Below are 22,090 nucleotides of genomic sequence, written 5' to 3'. Positions count from 1 at the left end.
CGCAAACTGAAATCCAGTCTCTGACTAACACTGTTCGAATGTTTAGCACTGATATCAGCATGGAGTTTGGTTTGGACAAATGTTTGACAGTGGCATTGAAGAAGGGAAAAATCATTGAAAGTGAGGGCATAAATATGCCTAATGGCCAAACAATAAAGTGTCACCAGCCAGAGGCCTATAAATATCTGGGCATATTACAGCTGGACAACATCAAGCATGAACATGTGAAAACTGTGGTCAGCAAAGAATACACACAAAGGGTCAGAAAAATTCTCAATGCAAGCTCAATGGAGGCAACACCATCAAGGCCATAAACACCTGGGCCATACCTGTCATAAGATTTACTGCTGGCATCATAAACTGGACACAGGCTGAACTGGACAATTTAGACAGAAAAACAAGAAAACTCATGAGCATTCATCATTCACTGCACCCTCGCAGTGATGTTGACCAGCTATATCTGCCTAGAAGATCAGGGGGCAGAGGACTCTTACAAGTAAAACAAGCAGTCAAAGAAGAACAACATGCCCTGGCAGAATATGTAAAACAAAGTGAAGAAGAACCTGCTTTGATTGAAGTCAAAAATCAGAAACTCCTCAAATCACAGCAGACAAAGAATCAGTACAAGAAAATCGCACTACAAACTAGAGCTGACAGCTGGCACAACAAAACATTGCATGGAAAGTTCCTTGATAAAATTGAAGGAAAAGCTGACAAGGAGAAGACCTGGCTATGGCTCACGAATGGGACACTGAAGGAGACAGAAGGCCTGATTCTTGCAGCCCAGGAGCAAGCCATCAGAACAAATGCAATTAAGGCCAAGATAAAAAAAAAATAAGCTGATGACCCAAAATGCAGACTGTGCAAGGAAGCTGACAAAATCATGGATCATATTATCAGCTGCTGTAAGAAAATCGCACAGACAGACTACAAACAGAGGCACAACTATGTGGCCCAAATGATTCATTGGAACTTATGCCTCAAGTACCACCTGCCAGTAGTAAAGAACTGGTGGGATCACAAACCTGCAAAAGTAATGGAAAATGAACACACAAAGATACTGTGGGACTTCCGAATCCAGACTGACAAAGTTCTGGAACACAACACACCAGACATCACAGTTGTGGAAAAGAAAAAGGTTTGGATCATTGATGTCGCTATACCAGGTTACAGTCACACTGACGAAAACAACAGGAAAACAACATTGCAAAAATTAAAAAAACACACATATTAAAATGTTAATTTAAGAGAGTCTGGGAAGGCCATTTAAGGCTAACAAAGGTGATTAATTACAACATTCACACTGGCCTCCAACAGACAAGAGTTCTTCCCCCCACCCAGAACTTCCACAGATATATAAACCTCCCTAGCTTAGTTTCTCCATACCTCACAACCTCTGAGGATGCCCGCCATAGATGTGGGCGAAACGTCAGGAGAGAATACTTCTGGAACATGGCCATACAGCCTGGAAAACATACAACAACCCCAATTCATCTGTTGTTTGTCTAATAAGCAGGAACTCTTCCCAGAAGCCTGTTTGTTTGAAAGTGTGGGGTGTTCTGCAACATTTATTAAAGCCAGAGAATACTGTGCTTTTGTACAACTCTCCAAATTTGGAAGCTGTCTCCAGAAATAAATTTTTCTGGGCTCCATGCTGCAGGTCCCATTTGTTTGATTATCCAGCTAGACCCATGAGGAATCCTGTATTCTGACTTCTTTAGTAGTTTCTTTTTATGAGCACAGTATGTTCTCTTTGATTATATAAGTCAGCCGCATCTTGGCTATTAGAGGCAGTGATGACAACTCCTTCCAATAAGAGCTGTTTGGTGGATATAGACTTCTGGATTTGCCCACGGGGTTGTCAAACAGTTTTAGAAATATTTGAACAAATAAAGACTGGATTGTAACATTTCTTAGTGAGAGCAGCCCACTTGTCTTCTGTTTAACAAGTCAGATTGTTTAGCATACAATGAAATGCTCTAATAATTTGTGTCCAATGTTGGAGAAAAAAAGAAAGAAAGAAAGAAAGAATGTTTCCCTGTATAAAAGGCAATTCTTATTTTACTCACTTCCTCCCAGGCAAAGTCCCTGAGAAAATAATTTCCATCTTAAAAACAAACAGAAGCTGGAATCGTTTATGGAGGAACCCATCTTTCAAGGACATTTCCTTCCCAACTGCACAATACAAGCTCAGAGCGGGGGGAATAAATAAGAACTTAATCCTCCTGCATTCCAGTGGGGACCTCTGTTTTCTTTTCTCAGCTTTGAAGGCAAAGCAAAGAAGGCTTGAAAAAGAAAACATTTTATTCCAATCTACAAAGGAAGTTATGTCCTCTCTATCTGTATCTCTCTTCCTTTAAGCGTCAGGAAAGGCCTGAAAATACCACTGCCTTCCTTTTGGACTATATTCCACATCTGCTCCTATAAAGAGCTCTGGAATTTAGCACCAGTGGTATTCATAGCAAAAGTTCAAAATTATGACCTCAGTGGTTCTCATGAGGCAAAGTATGCTGAAGATCAGAGGCGGTCCAACCGCCAGGCGAGGAAGGCATGTGACTGCGGTGCCATCGTCCGGGGGGAGCCGTGGAGGCCCCGGGAGGATGGCGACACCCCCTGCCTCCTTCTCCTCCTTTCCGAGCCTTCCCATGGGGGGCGGTACTGCGCGGGGGCGGGGGCGCGTGGCCTGGCCCGCCCCCCGCGCCATGTGGCCCCGCCCCTACTCGAGGTCACGGCTGCAAATGAGCTGCGTCTGAAGGGAAGGCCGCAAGCACCTCCAGCCCTTTCCCCTCGCCTTCTGCCTTGAGGGATGAGGAGGGCAGCCCCTGGGCTCAATGGCTGCTGGGCCAAGAGAACCAGGGCCCTGGACTCACCGGATCGATTTACTACTGAAACGTGGGTGGGGGGGAGGGGTTAGAGTAACCAAGAGCCTCCAGGAAAACTGGAGTTCCCTCGGGCTCCCGCTCCACTTCTACCTCACTTTCCCTCCTCCCCCCGCCATCCAGGCCCCCTCCCACTGCCTGGTGCCCCTCAGATGCATCTATATGCAGGCTCCAAGGCAGTTTGGCACCACTTTCCCTGTCCCGGGCATCCTGCTCCGCCCCCTTCCCTTCCCTTCCCAGCTGAGCCCTCTGCAAGGTTATTCAATGCTAATCAAGGTGGCCAATTGCAATGCACTCTACGTGGGGCTGCCTTTGAAGAATGTTCGGAAGCTTCAACTAGTCCAACGGGAGGCAGCCAGGTTGTTAAATGGAGCGTACTACCCCTCTCTTATGTCAGCTCCACTGGCTGCCGATCAGCTACCGAGCACAATTCAAAGTGCTGGCTTTAGCCTATAAAGTTCTAAACGGTTACGGCCCAGCTTACCTGTCCGAATGTGTCTCCTGCTATGACCCATCACAGAATCTAAGATTCTCCGGGGAGGCCCTGCTCTTGGTCCCGCCAACCTCACAGGTGCAGCTGGCGGGGACAAGGGACAGGCCTTTTCAGTGGTGGCCCCCCGCCTATGGAAAGCCCTCCCAAATGAAATTAGACAGGCTCCCTCCCTCCTGTCTTTCCGATAGAGAGCGAAAACATGGTTATGGGACCAGGCATTTGAGCATAAGTAGCAGCAGAAATGAGATATGAATATATGACTCACTGACAGACCCCACCTGGACATGAAAAGTGCCTTAAATATATATTTAAATGTATAATTATGTATGTTTTTAATGTATGCTCTTATTGTAATTTTTAATCTTAATGGAATTTTAAATTTGATGTAAACTGTTTTTTGATGTATATGTTTATATTGTAAGCCACCTTGAGTCCCCTGATGGGTGAGAAGGGCAGGGTAGAAGTGATGTAATAAATAAATAAATATACTGGGACAGTATAATGAAAACGGACAGAAAATTGATTACTAAAATTTACGAAAAACTATTAGAGTGGGTAACTGAAAAAGAACAAATAAAAGACTCTATGGTGAAATGGGCCCAGAATGTTGGCCATCCAATCGAATTGAGACACTGGGAGAAAGTTTGAAACCAAAGGCTTAAGTACACTTACTCATATGACTTGAAAGAAAATTGGCTCAAGATGCAATATAGATGGTATATAACTCAATTTAAAATTTCTAAATATTACAAGAATGCATCCAATAAATGTTGGAAATGCGAACGACAGACAGGAACTTTCTTTCATACTTGGTGTTCCTGCTAGAAAGCACAACAGTTTTGGAAAATGATAAATGAAGCGATACAATCAATTCTAAAAGTAAAAATCCAAAGAGAGCCTGAATTCTTTCTGCTGGGCATGGTAGATATAGAAAATGACAAAAATAAATAGATCTTGGTGAAGTAACTCTAGTAGGTAAACTTCCAAGTTATTAGCTGTATGATAGGATTGCTGTTGTTTATTCGTTCAGTCGCTTCTGACTCTTCGTGATCTCATGGACCAACCCACGTCAGAGCTCCCTGTCCGCCATTGCCATCCCCAGCTCCTTTAAAATCAAGCCTGCCACTTCAAGGATATTAGCAGTCAATAAAAAGGGGCAACACAGAAACCCCTAACGTTTGAGTGTTTTTCCTCCTCAGAGAAGCCTTATTACAATAACATTATACTGAAAGCTGGCCTGTCCAAGAGCCATTAAAGTGACTCTACCAGGTGCTTCCATTTACAAGTCCATTTGGTTAAGAAAGCCTTTGCTATAAAAGAACAAGATAATCAAATGTACAAAATCTTCAGATGGAGTTTATTGAGACATTCAGCTATGTCTGTCAATCTACATCCATACTCACTACTAAAAAATAAAATAATATCCACATTTCACGGTCGGAACAACAATTCTTAAAGGGGAGGGAGGAAAAACACTTTTGAGCGCCAAGCCTAGTGTATAAATAAACGACTAGTTCCTTTTCATATCAAAATTCACATTAAAAAATTGCCAGCTCCCATCCCACCCCCAGCCCCTATTTCTACCTGAAAGCCATGATAAATGTAAAAATTTGAATACACACACATTGTTGTCATAGGAGAAAAAGGTGCAAATCCTAGTAACAGCTTCTGAAGTGGCATTTGCGGCATTTGATCATACAATTTATGTACTCATTCCCAAAGGTGCAAATATTGCCAAGAGATTAATACTGCTTTAATTCAGCTGCAAGAAATTAAACACTACACATATCTGAACAGCACCGTGGCTTCAGTCGTGATCTAAAACTCCTCCCACGTCTCATCTGCACTCAATAGTGAAGCATAGACTGAGTTCACTGGAGCTTTAGTTGACTTCACACAGCCTACACTGTCCAGAATATTGAGTAACAAAAAGATTCCTAAACATTAAAGTGTTGAAGACTCCATCATAAAAAGTCAAGAATTGCTATAGATTACATGAATGCAAATGCCCTACCCAACATGCCCAAAGCACTACATCTGACATACTGAGTGCTGTCCAGTTCCAACACAATCCTTGATATATTTTCATTTTTAAAACTTCTGGCCTCTATAGGGGTTTTGCCAACGTACTTAACTCCATCATTGCTGAAAACCAAGGCCAGGGATACAAACCCCTGGTTTATCCTTCTGTTTTATTCTCCCTTCATCAGAAACACGGTCTTTCGTTTCACCTGCCTTCTTTCCTCTCCCTACATCCTCATGTTTCTGCCCTTCCTACCTTTCAATTCGCAAATTACTCAGTTCTGCTTTCCAGCTTCTGCCCATTTGCAACATGACAGATTCTAAAAGTAAGTTTCCAGTGGAGTGCACTGGCAGCCCTGTAAACCAAGCAGCTCACAGAAATCAGCATGGGATCTTATGAATACATTTTGGCCAGCATTCTGAGAGTTAAACTTGCTTATTACAATAAAAAGGGTCGGATTCTGTCCACCGAACGGAGTGGCCCTGGAGTGCTTATTCTTGCACCAGTCACTGCTACTTCAGTTCTGGATACAGCCTCCCATGTCCCACGTTAAAACCTCTGTCTCTTCTTTGGCCACTCCTTCTGCGGTCATCTCCTTCTGGCTGGCTTCACTAGAAGATGCATCGCTCAGACTAACTGAGGCATCCTTGGCATCAGCAGAGTCCTGTAGGAGACCCAGCTCTTTGACAGCTTGTCCCTGGTCAGTAGGTCCACCACTTGGCCCCTCCTGACGCTCAACGCCAGGGGGCTCTGTAGCTTCTTGATGAACAGTATTTTGCTCTGCTCCAGGATTTGGTTGTGGCAAGGGCTGCTCTGGTCCTTGGCCCATGAGCTGAGTAGGATTTTTAAGTTGGCAGTGGCACAGGGGACAGGTTTCTTGCACATACAGCCATTTCTTAAGGCAGCCTGCATGAAAGAAATGGCCACAAGGAGTGATGATAGCAGACTTCATGTCCTGAAATAAAAAGAAAAGGCAGAGGGGTCACACTATGTCTATCCATATGCATCAAGACTCCCAAGGCTTCCCCAATACTCAACATAGTCTAGATTGGCTGCTAAAAGTGAACAAGGGTGATCCACTGCCCAGCTTCATTTGTCATCATTTAGCAATGCATCACTATTAAAATACATATGATTAAAACCTGAAATTATGGGCAAGTGTTGCATGAGTCAAGTAAATAAGAAGATGTATTCTAAAAGATTTAGGAGCAGAGCAGAGGTACAGAATTGAGTTTCTTAAAACTCTTCGGTTTCAGTAGAAACCAAAAAGAAAAAGAAGCCATAGCTGGATTGCTGTAAATTTGAATTCTGTCACAGATATAGAAGGATCTGTCTTATAGCAAGTCATTAGCCCATCTCTAGCAGGGCCAGGCAACTTGGTGTCTTCCAGATGTTTTAAACAGCAATTTCCAGAGGCCTCAAGCAGTATGGCCAGGTTTATGGGAGGTCTACTCCAACCCACTTGGAGGGTGTCAAGTTGTTTATCCCTGATTTGACCTATCTGGCCAACATCCAGTCTTCATGATCTCATTCTATTACATTAAACAAGGGCCTCTATTTTTTCCACTGGAAGCACCATCTCATCTGAATCTATACATATAACATGAATCTTTTACTAGCAACTTGTGGCATGGATCCAATATCATGAGACTGAATTGCAAAGTACAAAATGTTTCTTTTGAGGACTCTTAAATGTACCACTTTAATGACACTAGAACATCACTGGTGTTCAGAACATTCTTGGGAGACAAAACATAAGAGGCCTTTAGAATGCAATGCTGAAGTGGTACTTTAGGCTTATTTTTGTTGCATTATTCTTTTGCCTTAGAAAGGCAAAATATAATAGTCACTTAATTTCTGGTGATTAGTTCTAAAGATGTATTGAAAATACTGCAGCTGAGCCCTTTCAAGTGGTCAAAGGCCTATTATGTTCTATCCTAAAAGAAGAAAGTATGGGCCATTCAACAGCCTATTGTGAACAGTTTGCATTTTGCAGATCCTTCCAACTCATGTCTCATAGTTGATGTAGGTTCACTGCATGCAGTTGTGTCAGCTGTTGGGCTAGTAATGATTACTGAATTTCTACTACTTGAGAATAGAATCCTTCAAGAGATGAGTATACTGTTTGTGTGCTCGAGGTGCCCTTCCTACTTTATAATGGTTGCCAGTGGCAGTTGACACTTTTGTCCAAATGGCCATGAAAAAAAACACTGTATGACTGTGGGCAAGTCACATTCTTTCAGTCTCAGAGGAAGACAAAGACAAAGCTACTGTGAACCAATCTTGCCAAGAAACCCCCAGGAAATGTTCACCTTAGGCATAAGTTGGAAATGACCTGAAGGCACACAACCACCACCAACTGAACCCTGATTGTTGATGACTTGCAATCCTCACTGTCCCTTGCTGCTGGTTAAGACTAACAGGAGTTGAAGCCCAAGAATATTGAGAAAACTTCACATTACCCACCTCTCATTCAAATAATATATGCCTATTTCTCAGTCTGATACATCTTTTCAAATTCAGGTATGGTCCTGAAACATCAAGCCATCAAACCCTTGAAGAATTACTGGCCTTGATAACTTTTAATGGAAATGACAGATTACAGGCTGGTCCTGTACTATGCATGGGAAGGGGGATAGGCACATATTCAGGAAATTCACCTGGTACATCACATGATGTGGGCATTCTACTTGGGAGTCTTGCAAACCTACCACTTTCCACTCCACACCTAACCACAAAAAGCAAAATCCTGCAGATCAGGTCACTGGGCTACATTATATATTGTTCTCAGTAGGCCAATTATGGAGTACCAGCTCTGTAAGTATCTAAATAGGGCAACTTCCTCCTCTTACTTCATTTATAGCCCAGCTTAGGACATCTATGCCAGTCCTTCCTACAAATGGCCAGAAGAGGGAGATAGAATAATATCCATGCAAGATCTGTCTTAGACAAGTTGCACACCTGGTAGCAGATGGCACAGATATCATTGTGTTGTTCCAACTGGTCTTTGGTAGCGGTGGGCAGTGATTTGATTTTATTCACAGCATCCCTGCGGAGGAGAAAGCTTTTCCACCCCAGCTGAGCACGGAGCCACACATTGTAGTAGGAATGAATGAAGATGATCATGGAGCCCATCACCGTCCACTCTCCAAAGATGGTTTCCGATACACCGTAAGCCACAACACAGAGAGCAACAAGGAACTCTAGCAGTCGATAGGTGCCATTGACATAGTAAATGACATCATCCATGTTTTCTACTGGCTCTTTTCTGAATTCCTCAACCATAAACAAGACGTAAATGAAGAGTGTTCCAAGTACCTGGGAGCAGAAAGAGGTTTATCACTAGAGGTCACAAGGCTTGAACTTTGTAAGATTGTATCTGGGTGGGTTTCATACATTCTTTAACAGACGCAGTACAACACTTATATTCACAACACTCCCAAACATGACAGCCATCAATCATTTATACACTGGAAGCATGATCACTGTCATCATATCTATTCCTGTTCTAAGGAAATATTATAGCATTTATACGATAAATGTTTTTATGTAAACTCTTATTTTAAAAGACTCAGCATTAGGAATGTATTTAAATACACACACCTACACCCAACTGGCACAGAAGCCTTTGTTTCAGTGCCAAAAGTTTTAACACTAATGTTAACACATTCAGGTGAGAGCTATAAATTTAATCTCAGCAGACAAAGTCCAGTTGAATTGAACAATATTTTAGGACCATTGACCACACATGTAATTACTGGGACTTAGAAGTGTCCAGTTTTGCTTGGATTGTGCTCTATGTTTGGACAGACATGGATGAAGCTTCTTTGTTATGACATTTTCATAATTTATCATAAAATACGATAATCTGCACTGGATGAACAAATGGCCTGTGCTTAGTCAAGAACATGTGTTATCTATATATGTCTGTCTGTCTTAGTAGTTATATCTCACTCTATATGTATGAAGTGGCATATAAAATTTTAAACTTAAGCTGTTAAAAACAGCAAAAATAATTTAAACAGACTAAAACTACATTAAATATGCTACTAATCTATTTCAAGATGTAGGCTGGAAAAGGGAGAGACAGCAAATGATCATTTACATATTTTTCTTACGTCTTTTAAATAACCAGTTACTCAGTTTTATACCCACATTTCCATCTCATTTCTTCTTGTATTTCCCGAACTTGTTTCACAACACATTTGGCTCCTTTAGCACTGCAAAATCATTAAATACATGCAAGAGGCTATTATGGCTTACCTGGAGAGAAGTGAGAATACTGCTGGAAATAATGATCAGCAACCAGAAATCCATGTGAAAAAACTGACATATCATGTAGGCCATGTATGCTGGGAAAACCAGTAGGAACAAACACAAGCTCACAGCACGGAAGTGTTTCCAGAGGCTCCTGTAAAAAGCAGTAACTTTAAAAACTAAAACTAAAGCTGATTTTACCCTTTCTGACAAAAATCAGAAGTCACATACAAAGGCAAGACTCTCTAGGAAATATAATCCCTCCTAAACACTCTCATAGTATGCACATTTTTAAACATTTTCACCTGAAAGTATTTTAAACAAACTGGGATGGACAAAGTGCCAACCATGGGCCCCCAAAGCCATTTTGTGGCCTTGAGAGGGTCCAAAAAAGTTTGCATTAAAAATGCCTATGGGTGTGTGTAGAGGACATTTCCATTATGTGTAGAGACCTCTTATCACATCTAGAGGTAAAACGTTTATTTTGGCAAATTATTCAAACCCCCCCCCCCCCACCAGCACCATCACCAATGCCTTATAAAAATGTGGAGGGCATTCCCAACATCTGTGGAGCCCAACCTGGAACAATTGTGACCCCAAAGGAGCTTTAGTTAAAAAACAGAAAGTGAACAAGAAGTGAACAAGAAATGCCTAACAGGCAGGCAGTGGGGGGGGGGGGGGAGTGGTGATTTTAAGGAACAGGTTTGGTGGGGGTGCAGTCCTCCATGGTCTCAAGGGAGCCTGATGTGCCCCCTATCCTTCTAAAGTGTCATAAGCCTTTAACTGCATGCGATCTTTAGAAGGAGGTGAACTGGAGATAATGAATATTCTACAATCCTCAGTTTAAATCCCAGAGCAGTACAATTAGCTCCAATAGTAATATCACAGAATAGCTTAAGGATTGTTGTTTATGTGAGTTGCTTAAGGATGCGTCAGGACCTCACCAAGATTACAGGGTCACTTTAGGGCTGTGCGTGCATTATGCTCATTATCTGTCAGGGTACCTTGATTGTGCTTTTCCTGCATGGCAAAATGGGATCGGATAGGATGGCCCTTGTGGTCTTTTCCAACTGTATGATTCAGCATGCATAAGTCTCTATATTATCAGGTCTATTCAGAAAGTACATATCTGATTCAAACACACAAAGAAGGGAGAAATGTATTTTTGCCCACTGCATAAGAGTATTCTTGGAAAGAGTCTTTTTGCTCTTTATTTCATTGGTCATCCCTAGCCTTTGAAATTGGTTTTTATAATAATAATAATAATAATAATAATAATAATAATAATAATAATAATAATAATAATAATAATATAGCCCTGCAAGCAACAGATTGTTCTTAGGGAAGAAATCTGATCCAATAATAATAAGTTCACACAGTACACATTGCAGATGGGTACAGACTGTATTTGTGTAATTGTGAAACTCTTTGGTTGCATTTATACCTTATTTTTATTCTGGTACTAGAATCACATGGAGTTCAGGTACTAGAATCACATGATGTACATGGCTATATTAAAGAGGAATTAATTCAAATATGGTTCTGTGAACTGAACACAAATAACCTTCATGGCACCATCATTATTATGCAATAGCAGTACCATTCTACTACGCATTATCTCATTCAGCTGAAGAAACCTAACTGTTTTATATATCTCATTCCATGACAGGGTTATTTTTCCTTAATAGTGAATATGAATGCAGCCCAAAGTCATCTGCACCTCATGGGGGTGTGGGGGTGTGTGGAAGCATCCACTACGTCACAGTCAATACTTGCTACGTCACACTAAATTGCATCTCACCAGCAGACTTGTATAACCAAATATCAATAATTCACACATTAACATCTGGATCTTGAAATTTCAAAAGTGCAGTCAAGTATCATCTAAGATCTTTTCCAGAACTTTGGTTCAGAGTTTAATTTGAACCCGGGAGAGATTAAGAGCAGCCTGCAGTCATCAGGCTCAATTTATACAAGCTGCCCAGCTAACATCTTGTGCCTCTGCTCTCCTCTTTTCCCTTTGCTAATAAATATAACATGAATATGGTGCAAACAACCTGTGCTGGCCACAAGTAATCTCTAAGCAAAACAAACAGTAGATAAAAATAAACTAATTTTGATTTAACTATGTTCTCAAGCTACAGAGGAAAAGAGCAAAACAAGCAGAGCAGACAACTGGCAAGATAAAGAATCCACATTTTCTTGTTGAGGTACTAAAAAATCCTTAAAAGTGGTGCATCAAGTCCTCATTGAATCATAGAGTTGGAAAACACCCCAAGGACCATCCAGTCCAACTCCATTCTGCCATATTAGGAATACTTAATCAAAGCACTCCGAACAGATGACCACCCAACCTGTTTTAAAACCTCCAAAAAAAGATACTCCATCGCACTAATTAAAGAAGTATTACTAAACCATCCTATTCTGGAAAGCAATTTTAGTTTTCAAGTTTTACATATAAGATTATGATTACTGCAAATTTGGAATGGAAATGCTTGTGGGGAGGAAAACAAACAAGGCTCCATTGGAGGCCTGCTCTTCAAATCAAAACAAAGTTTGGTGCTCACACCTGAAGACAGTCACACTGTAGAACCCATAATGAACTGGATTTACTGTTCAATTATCAAGAATTTGAAAAGCTGTCTCAAATTTAGAAAATGCACATGGCTTACTTGTCTCTTGAAGCTCCCAGTGCAAGCACAATGGGATCTGCAATCTCAAGCATGGACTGAAGGATGGATGCGACCACAATGAAGAGGATAATACTGAGTAAGAAGGCCCGATGGACAACTTGGAGCTCAATCAATCCAGTCTGCACAGCCAGGATTAGAAGCGTGACTCCTTCTGTCATCCCTCTTTACATATAAAATATATTAAAAAGAAAAGAACAAAGTGTTAAGTACATACCAATGTAATCAAGTTTTACAATTGTTTTAATTAATATACAACAATTTTCCTCATTTATGTGAGCGAATGCTTTGTATTTTGCACAATGTTCCAGCTAGTGGCTTCCTCAAGCCAGACACTTTTTGCTAAGTGTCAGTTACAAAAACCTATTAGAGGGTTGATAACTGATTTGAAATCTTTTAACAAACACCTATGTGTTGATCAGGGCAAGCCACCACACTTCAGTGCTATTTATTTCCCTATGAAAAAGGAAATCACAGTGGTTCTATATTTCTGGCCTTGAGAACACTTGCAACTGTACATGTTGCATAATATATACTGTCGTGACTGGGGAGAGTTTCTCTACACATTATCTTCACCTGAAATGATCTTGGATCACTTCTGAACTCTTCTGTTCTTGGTTCAGTTTTAAAGCTCTATTTTATGTGTTTATGCATTGAAACAAGGTTTGAAAATTCTAGAAATCCCTTGCATGAAATAAAAATTAAAGATTATTTGTATGCTAATCTGTTTTAGTGAGCCTGACAAATTCCATTTTGACAATAGCTGATATCTCATTATTATTATTATTATTATTATTACCCCACTTTATCTCCCCCGAAGGGGACTCAAAGTGGCTTAATTATAAAAGCATCAGCATAACAATTAAAATATACAAATATATGAATATTAAAACAGGATTAAATATAACCAGCATTTAAAAAATCCAAGTTAAAAACCATTAAAACACATTCAAAGTTAAAAACTACAGCACCCCTTAATTGATTTTAAACACCATCTTTAAAAGCCTGTCTGAATAAAAGGACAGCAGGAGGGGGCCATCCTGGCTTCCCTGGGCAGGGAGTTCCAGAGTCGAGGGACAGCCACTGAGAAGGTCCTCTCTCTTATTCCCACCAACCAAGCTTGAGATGGAGGTTGAACTGACAGAAGGGCCTCTCATGAAGATCCCCGGGCCCAGGCAGGTTCGTACAAGAGGATGTGGTCGGCCAAATGCGTACAAGGAGATGTGGTCGGTACTGTTTTGCTGAGCTCTATCATTTGTGTTATGCTGAAGATGTTGTAATTGCAATATTGTGTGCCCAGGGCCAACAACCAGAAGTTATGGTTGCAAACAGTGCCAGACCCCGAGAACATTTTCGTAAACAAGCCATCACTGACTCCATTCTGTGCTGGTCACACAGACCTTAGACAAGAATTACCACACATGCATTAGATATTGCTCATGTGCACTTTGTTTTGTCTGCATGACTCTGACACTCTTTACCTATCTTGGCCAGTGAGGTGAGTAGGATAGACTCAAAGCATGTGGGGGCTTGGTGAGTCCTGAAGCCAAAGTTATTGTTCATTGTCTGTTTGCCTTCCTATCCAATTTCAAGGTTTATCCAAGTATCATGTGTCACCTGAGATGATACACTGGGGCTGATATTTCAGCCCTACACAACAGTAGGAATAGAAATAGTAGTGAGGGTTGTTCTACTGAAGAATTACAAATGCAAAAGGGTCTGGAAAACAGAGAAGCTAAACAAACGGTGGCAGAAAAATTACTATCAAAGCCATACCAACAGCTAGCAAAAATTGAGTATCAAATATAAATAATCAAACAAAGCATGGAGTCCTAAGAGATAGAAGGAAAGAATAAGGAACTCACTAAATGTTTGGGGAACTGGATTAGGGCTTTGCAATAAAATTTAAGCCATGTACTGCAGCATGTCTCTTAACAAAAAGAAGATTTTCAAGAATGCTTCCTTCAGCATTAAATCCTGAAACAATAGAATGTGAAGGTGTTTTACAAAGGTTGTATCCTGTGGATTTTTAAAATCCATGTAAGGTCTAAAATCAGTTTCATCTTAACCAGCATGGCTTAAGAAAGGGTTATGCATTCCTGATTGTGCAGCTTACCTGTTCATAGCTGGGTCATTCATGAAAGCTCGGTAGCCTTGCAGGTAAAACTTGCAGAGAGTTAAAACTCCAAGTGCCACAAAGGACACTGTAAACACCAACCCCAGAAGAGAATAGGGTGTGCTACAGCATTCTGCAATACTGGGATCAAGAAAATACAAGTATTATTAAAATTCTGAATAAGAACGCCATGTGCAGAGAGGCAATTAACATATTTGAGCCCTGGCATAAAGTAGACCAATCTTGAAATGTGTTGACCTAGGACAAGCCTTTTAAGTATGTCTGTGTACACACACACAAAACAGCTTATCAGATGGATATACTGTAGAATCTTGAAAATGTTTATTACAAGATAGCGCCATCTTGATTGTTGTTCTACTTGTATTATATGAAAATATATTATTCATGAATGGAAGGGGAAAAGCATCTTTCATCTACTTCGCTGACATTTCAATTAAACGTAGCAAGGAAAAGTAGATAGATCCACTAATTAACTTCTTAATTAGGGACAGGTAGCATGGTTTGGAAGTTGAACTAGGACACTGGAGACTAGGGTTCAAATCCCCATTCAGCTATGGAAACCCACTGGTTGACCTCCAGCAAGTCACACTCAGAGAAACGTAAAAATAAACAACCTCTGAATGAATCTTGACAAAGAGTCATCATAAACTGGAAATGACTTGAAGGTGCACAACAACAACAGTAAATAATCAAGGACAACTGTTTTAAAAAGAGGTTAAAGCTGTAAATTTCAATTCCTGTGTTCCTTCCTTCCGTCCTTCCTTCCTTCCTTCCTTCCTTCCTTCCTTCCTTCCTTCCTTCCTTCCTTCCTTCCTTCCTTCCTTCCTTGAGGCCTTTTCAGAATGGAGCACTCAATTCCCATGTATTTATTTTTGGTTCACACAATCCTTCCTCCACTTTATTGTGGGTGAAAGCGAACTCATATGCTTTCACCACCAACTCAGCAGAAGGATAAAAACTCTGGTCACAAAGTTCCTCCTCTGGAGGAAACTCAGCCACATAAATCAGTCTAAGCCTCAATTCTTCTTCAATATTTTATAACTATGTTGTGCAATAGAACTCTGCTTGACCGGACTAAGAGCTTTGGGGACCTTCTAAAAACTCCTATTTTTATTCATTCTCTAAGCATGCAAAGAAAACCAGTCTAACTGCTTGGGAAACAATACATTTTACAGAGGTTTCAGAACATACAAAACCTAAATACACCCCAAGGAACCATAATACTGGGGGTGGTGGGGAAAATAAACAGTAGTACAGCAGGCACTTGAACTTGGACAAATTGATTATTCTAGCTTTAGTACAATTAGGACAACTCCCAAATACTTTCTATGAACTTTTTCAATGGTACAATCTCCAAACCTGAAATAATATAAACAGAAACAAGACCTTTGAATTTTCACAGTATTTATACCTCAAAATGTAGGATAAAAAATAAAAATAAAAAACTCAGTTACACAAATATAAGGACTATGCCCCTCTTATCCATGGATTCAAGGCCCAGTTTCATTTATCCATGCTTCAAAAAAATACCCCTCCCGTGAAAGTATGTTGTGGCTTTCTTGGTCTCCTAGTCCAAATCTATGGTATACTTTTGGTCCAAGTACAGCCAAAACATAGGATTTGCTATGATCCATGGATTCAAGTGTCCACTGAGGTTTTTGAGACTTCAATATGGGGGTGTATTGTATTCCACTACTCATTAAGCAATTCCCATCCAAAGTATACCCAAAGGGATCTGCCTGTAGTTGTTCTTCTTCCTCATTTGTAGGACACAGGCACACACACCCCCACCCACACACAGCAAATAGCAACTGACCATCAATTGCCAGCTATAGATTTTAGTAAATTACCTGGTCAGAAATAGAAAGAGCAGCCTCTCCCTAGATGCAGGCTGATCTCGTGTGCTGAAGTAAGAGTAGATTTGAAGAGCAAATAATACAAGCCAAAAGACCATGAAGAGGACAGGGACTACCAGCTGGTTCCACAAAGACATCCCTAAGGCCAGGAGGCCATAAACTTCAACCACCTGGACAAACCAAAAGAAGAGAAGATCTGGATTAGTTGGTTTCTTTCTTTCAAATGTTTGTATGTAGGTGATCTGATATATAACTACAACCTTCAAACAAAAGGTAATGACCATTTAATTATTTATTCAATTTAAAAAATACATAAAAATAGCAAAAGATTGTATGCGCCAACTGGTACCTTATCTCTTTCCTACCCTGCCTCACTCAATCTAAAGTATCAGCAAAAATAAATATTAAGTGAATTTTTCACTTTTACAATATGTGATGGTGGTGGAAATACGCCTCACAACATTAAAACAAAATAGCAAACATCTATATTGTTTACTACTTATTTCCTGAGAAATCATTTTTAAAAAGCAGGTGTTATCAACCTGAGTCACCACATCCTCTTCCTTTGTATTGTGTGACCACTACTTGATTGACTTTTAATTAATTTGTGTTAATTAAGATATAAATGTGTTTCCACAGCTGCCTTTTAAAAATGTATGATACGCTGTCATGGCTCGGTCATTTTGATACAAAGGAAGGCATTTCAACCATGCAATGTTCCCCAAAGAGGACTGGTAGTGGACAAGCATGGAATGAGAAAGCTAACAAGGCTAAATGTTATTTACCTAAAATATCTAGACAACATCTAAGGAAGTTGCTTTTCTTAAAACCTCTAGGTCTTGCAACCCTGCTACTGACATGGTAACAGTAAGTGCACAATGGGCGGCTTAGCTTTCTAAATTTCTTTTTGAGGCATGGGCACTCACATTTAACATTCAGTAGAGTATTCAGTTGAAAAAGTGGTAATGTCATAGCTTTTACTCTCCCTCTGTGTGTATCTGTGTTCAGAATGACTTTAAAAACATTACAAACTACTTTGTATAAAGCACTGGAAGTAACACAGCATGCCATCTTCTCAAGGACTCTTTCTAAAGTTTGTACTCTTCAGTTACCAACAGAAAGCAAGCAAATCCTTGTTGTTGTTGTTGTTGTCATTTTCCATTAAGTCAACTTTTAAATGAGAGACATCCAAGATACTCTGCCGTCAACATTTCATGAAAAATGTTCAAATGTGTTGTTCATGAGAAACAGTATTCATTCCACCATTTTATTAACTCCTTTGCAAATCGTGGCATTAACTTATTAAGAATATCTGGACAATCTTGGAGACTGTTTTGGATAACAAGAAAATGAACAAAAATAAACTGTGATTAAAAATAACATCTATATATATAAAAGAGTGATGGCATCACGGCGACCCACAAAACAACAAAACTACAGGCCCCCCAACCTCGAAATTTGACAACACAACCCATCATCCACGCCTCTAGGTTGATACAACAAAAAGAAAAGAAAAATAAAGTCCTAATTACAGGGAGAGGAATAATTGCTTTTATCCAATGGCTGCCAATTAGAAGGCTAAGCTCCTCCAACTTGGTCTCCTAGCAACCCAATAAAAAATAATAAAAAACACTAAAAAACAATTAAAAACACTAAAAAATTAATACAATAAAATACTATAACAGAAAATAACTAAAAATAATACAAGAAAATAATAAAATATAATAAAAAGATAACTTACAATAAAATTTATAAAAAAAATACAAACAACGTCAAATAAAAATTACACAACAATTTTTAACCAATACCACCACCACTTTGCCACAGCAACGCGTGGCTGGGCACAGCTAGTGTGATATAAGACCAGAAAGAATGAAATGGTGTCATCAGGGGAAAAATTACCACTAACTTCCCCCCTTCCTGATGTGCATCTCAGACAATCTGACTGTGATCAGATTATAATTATACCTTTGAGCCGGCTTTTGTGTTAAGGATCTAATCTAATATAATGTAGGTTTAGAGAATAACGGCTTTTCCTAATAACATGTTGTATCTACCTGAGTATCTCTCCTGAAATACAAAACATATATTGGGCAAAATCTATGCGATCAAAAGAAAAAGAAAAAGAAAAAAAGAACAGTGATTCAGAACACTACACTAAACACAAGTTTATGCCCTCTCTATATTTTCCATAACTTGACTTGTCTCATCCTGTGCAAAGCAAACTTGACAGTGATTTTCTAACTCTGCATTCCAGTTGTGCTCACTTCAAGACTCAAGGCTGCCTACAACCATTAAACAAACATAGCTAAAACTTCACCTCATTCAAAAAATAAAAATGTAATTAAACTATCAATAAAATGAAAACTAGTAAAAAGCAAAGTCATTAAAAAAACAATGAATAGAAGATGCTGTATGTTATACAAGGCTTGTTCTCCTTAAGCAGTCTTTAAAGGTTTGGCAAAAAAAGGCTTCACCTGTCTGTGGAAATATATCAGTCTAACCTCTCTAGAGCTCCTTCCATACAACTGAGCAAAAACTCACATTATCTACTTTGAACTGGGATATATGGTAGTGTGGACTCTATTCCAGTTCAAAGCAGATATTTTGGGGTTTTCTGCCTTGATATTCTGGGTTATATCGCTGTGTTGAAGAGCCCAAAGAAGGAGGTCAAAAACCTGGGAGTAACTACTGAGAAGACTTCATCATGTTCCCATCAGATGCAACTCTGAGGATCGTGGGACAAAAGCAGGGGCATGGAACTTACACAAAGATTACGCAGCCCCGCCCCAATCTTGGTGTCTTGATTTTTAGGCCTGTTCATGGGATTATTTGCGGTGCTGATTCAGAAAATAGACCTCATCAGCTCTTGTTCCTTAGATTTGGTTATGTTTTTTTTTAATGGGGGAGCAGATGATGACTGGTAGATGCCATATGTTCTGTATCCAAAAACTTGAGCTAATGGGGGAAACTGGTGCCATTTTTGGAATCAGGAGGTCACATATACCCGGAAACTAACATCTGAGGCATCAAAATGTGTGTTCGTCATTGTTATAGGTACTATCAGTCAATTGTTAAAAATATTGGTATGCTACCAGACAACATCTACCATTCTGTGCAATCTTCATAGCGATCAAAATTAGTTATTCCAGGTCTGGCTCATGCTTGTATACATCACTCCAAAGAACAAAACAATAACCATATACTACACATATAGAAGATCAGAACATACACCTATTCAGTTGCAAGTCATCAAAAACTATGATATGGAATTAAGTTATGTGAAAACTGTCCTTAGAAATCAAACTTAAGTTGACTTATAGTTAGTAAAATGCTGACTGAAGTATTAGAATAAGTTTTCCCAAGTTTAGTCAGAATCAGTGACCAGCAAATCTCCCAACATTTAATGATACACACAGAAAGTTTGGAGGACATGGGGTGTCTTTAAACCAGTTTGCCAAACTACTGCAGCAGGATGCAAAGGAGCTCTTGACTAACATCCCTGACAAGCGGCTATGCATTTTCACCTGCCCTGACTTGTTAACCAACTAAAAGGCATAAAGATTGTTTTCCTCGGGATACCGAAATTAGCAATGTCAGTCTTCTTCTTCCTCTTCCCTTTCATTGTTCAGCTCAAGAAAACATACATTTCTCAATGTTACCTTTTCATTCGTCCTAAAATTTCCAATCTCATTTCAGAAAATGTATCTGGGAAATCTTCTTGCCTGCATATATACCTAAAATGTTGTAGATAACACCATACTCCTGTTCAGTCATTAATGAAGTGCCCTGGATTTACAACTGGCTCATATACAAACCACAAATGTTCAAAGATATATTATTTGTCCTTTTCCTATCAGCTTAAGTTATGGAAATAACCCAAGACCAATGAAGAAAGTCAGTCAATATTTTCAACATACTCTACCTGGACAAGTTCTCTGTATGCAGACTTTGCCAGATTGTACGGTACCAGAAGATTAGATGCCAGAAAATAAAGGACTTCTAAGCCCGTAAAAATCATTGCAAATTTGTTGATGATCACAATTGTTTCCAGAGGGACCAGGCAGAGTCGTGCCAGAAGAGGGAGCATGTGAGCAGAGAAGAGCCAGATCTGTTTGGTTTTCATGACACAGGAGCAAAGGGTGCACACCACAAGCTGACCTACAAATGACACAAATGAAAATACAATCATAATATGGCTCTCCACTCAACTTGAATATTCCATGCGCAGTATCATACTTACAATACACTGTAAAATATCCATTACCTTTTAAAGTGTTACCCTTTGCACAGCAATGATATCTGCTATCAGCAAAGTTTTTATTACTTTTTGAACTGTTCTAAATTATTATATCCATTTTTTTAAAAAAAAATCTGAAAATATAATAGAACACATTTGCTAGGAAGGAATTATGGGTTGAATGTCCCTTTTCCAAAATGCTTGGAATCACAAGGGTTCCGTATTTTGATATTTTCCGGATTTTCGGATACTTGCACATAATGAGAAATTTTGGAGATAGAACGCAAGTTTAAACATTAAATTCATTTATGTTTCATATACACCTTACACATATATAGCCCGAAGTTAATTTTATAAACAATATTTTTAATAATGGGGATAAAATGCAGTTTATGTACATTGAACCATCAGAAAATGAAGGTGAAACTATCTCTTCCCTCTATGTGGACAATTTTTGAGTATTTTGGATTTCCAGATTCCAGGTAAGGGATGCTCAATCTGTACTGGATTAAATTTATCAATTTTCTTTAAAGTGGAACTGCTTTTGTAAAGCTGCCTCTATACTATATCAATATGCAGTAAATGCATAACAAAACAAATGCCTGGTCAATGATTTGAAGGATTGCCTTACACCTGGGATGTAAGATTGGGGAGGACCCAATTTCCATCCCTGTGCATCATCTCCAATGGGATGCACCAATGCATTGGGAGAGAACTGAAAGTGACGTCACATTATTTCTGGTAGCTGTTTAGGCTTATTTGTGGGAGTTGGAAAATGGTTTAGGGAATCACTGCATTTGTAGGCAGATTTAAAAGATGTGAGGGCAAATTTGGGATGAAACCATCACTCAAAAAATTCAGAAAATAAAAATGTGTGTGTGTGTGTTTTGGAGCTGTTCCGGAGGGGTGTGGAGGAGCACAAAATGTGCTTGAGAGCTCTATGCAGGAACACTTTCTAGGGATTGCGTCACATATCCAACTAACACTGCAATCACATGTACATTTTTACTCAAAATTTTCACTGAGCTTGATGTGGCACAATTTCTGGAAATGTTGACGCTTTGGTGGAAAATCAATTTTTCGTTATTTAGTCCAAGAAAAACAATAAAACACGCAACACTCATTTTTTTAAAATCAAACCCATACATTTTATTAACATTTTAGCAACATGGGGACACTTTACAAATAAAACTGAACTACTTGACACATTCATGAAGTTTAAAAATATAAAAGCCCTAGCTTTTAATAAGTAAAACTACCAATATCCTTTACACTAAACTACTGCACACTATGCCACTTGAGCATCTTTAGATTGCAGTTTTAGCCATATGGGAAGCAAGAAGAATGAAAACAGATATTCAGAGTTTGTAGCAAACAAATTCTTTTATTGGGATATAAAATATAAAACCACAAGGACTAGGTTAGCAGCATAGTTAAATATGGAGTTTAATTAAACACTGAAGTTTTAAACCTCTTCAGGAATGTATTATCACCATAACTCCCTGTTCACTCAGT

At 39.4% G+C, this 22,090-nt stretch overlaps 1 protein-coding gene across 1 annotated transcript in view; it reads right to left on the bottom strand.

The window, feature by feature from the left end:
• Nucleotides 1–4,708: 4,708 nt before the first annotated feature.
• rnf145 (ring finger protein 145) overlaps nucleotides 4,709–22,090 on the bottom strand; it is a 72,511-nt gene continuing 55,129 nt past the window's right edge. The window contains exons 5-11 of the mRNA XM_003223481.4: nucleotides 20,261–20,496; nucleotides 16,330–16,505; nucleotides 14,459–14,599; nucleotides 12,325–12,507; nucleotides 9,659–9,806; nucleotides 8,357–8,713; nucleotides 4,709–6,350 (exon numbers count right to left, since the gene is read on the bottom strand). Coding sequence (XP_003223529.3) covers nucleotides 5,913–6,350; nucleotides 8,357–8,713; nucleotides 9,659–9,806; nucleotides 12,325–12,507; nucleotides 14,459–14,599; nucleotides 16,330–16,505; nucleotides 20,261–20,496 — 1,679 coding nt within the window. The 3' untranslated portion in view covers nucleotides 4,709–5,912. The remainder of the gene's footprint in view (nucleotides 6,351–8,356; nucleotides 8,714–9,658; nucleotides 9,807–12,324; nucleotides 12,508–14,458; nucleotides 14,600–16,329; nucleotides 16,506–20,260; nucleotides 20,497–22,090) is intronic.

The sequence above is a fragment of the Anolis carolinensis genome, chromosome 2 (assembly GCF_035594765.1).
Source record: "Anolis carolinensis isolate JA03-04 chromosome 2, rAnoCar3.1.pri, whole genome shotgun sequence".
Lineage (NCBI taxonomy): Eukaryota > Metazoa > Chordata > Lepidosauria > Squamata > Dactyloidae > Anolis > Anolis carolinensis.
This window is presented reverse-complemented; position numbering and strand designations above follow the sequence as displayed.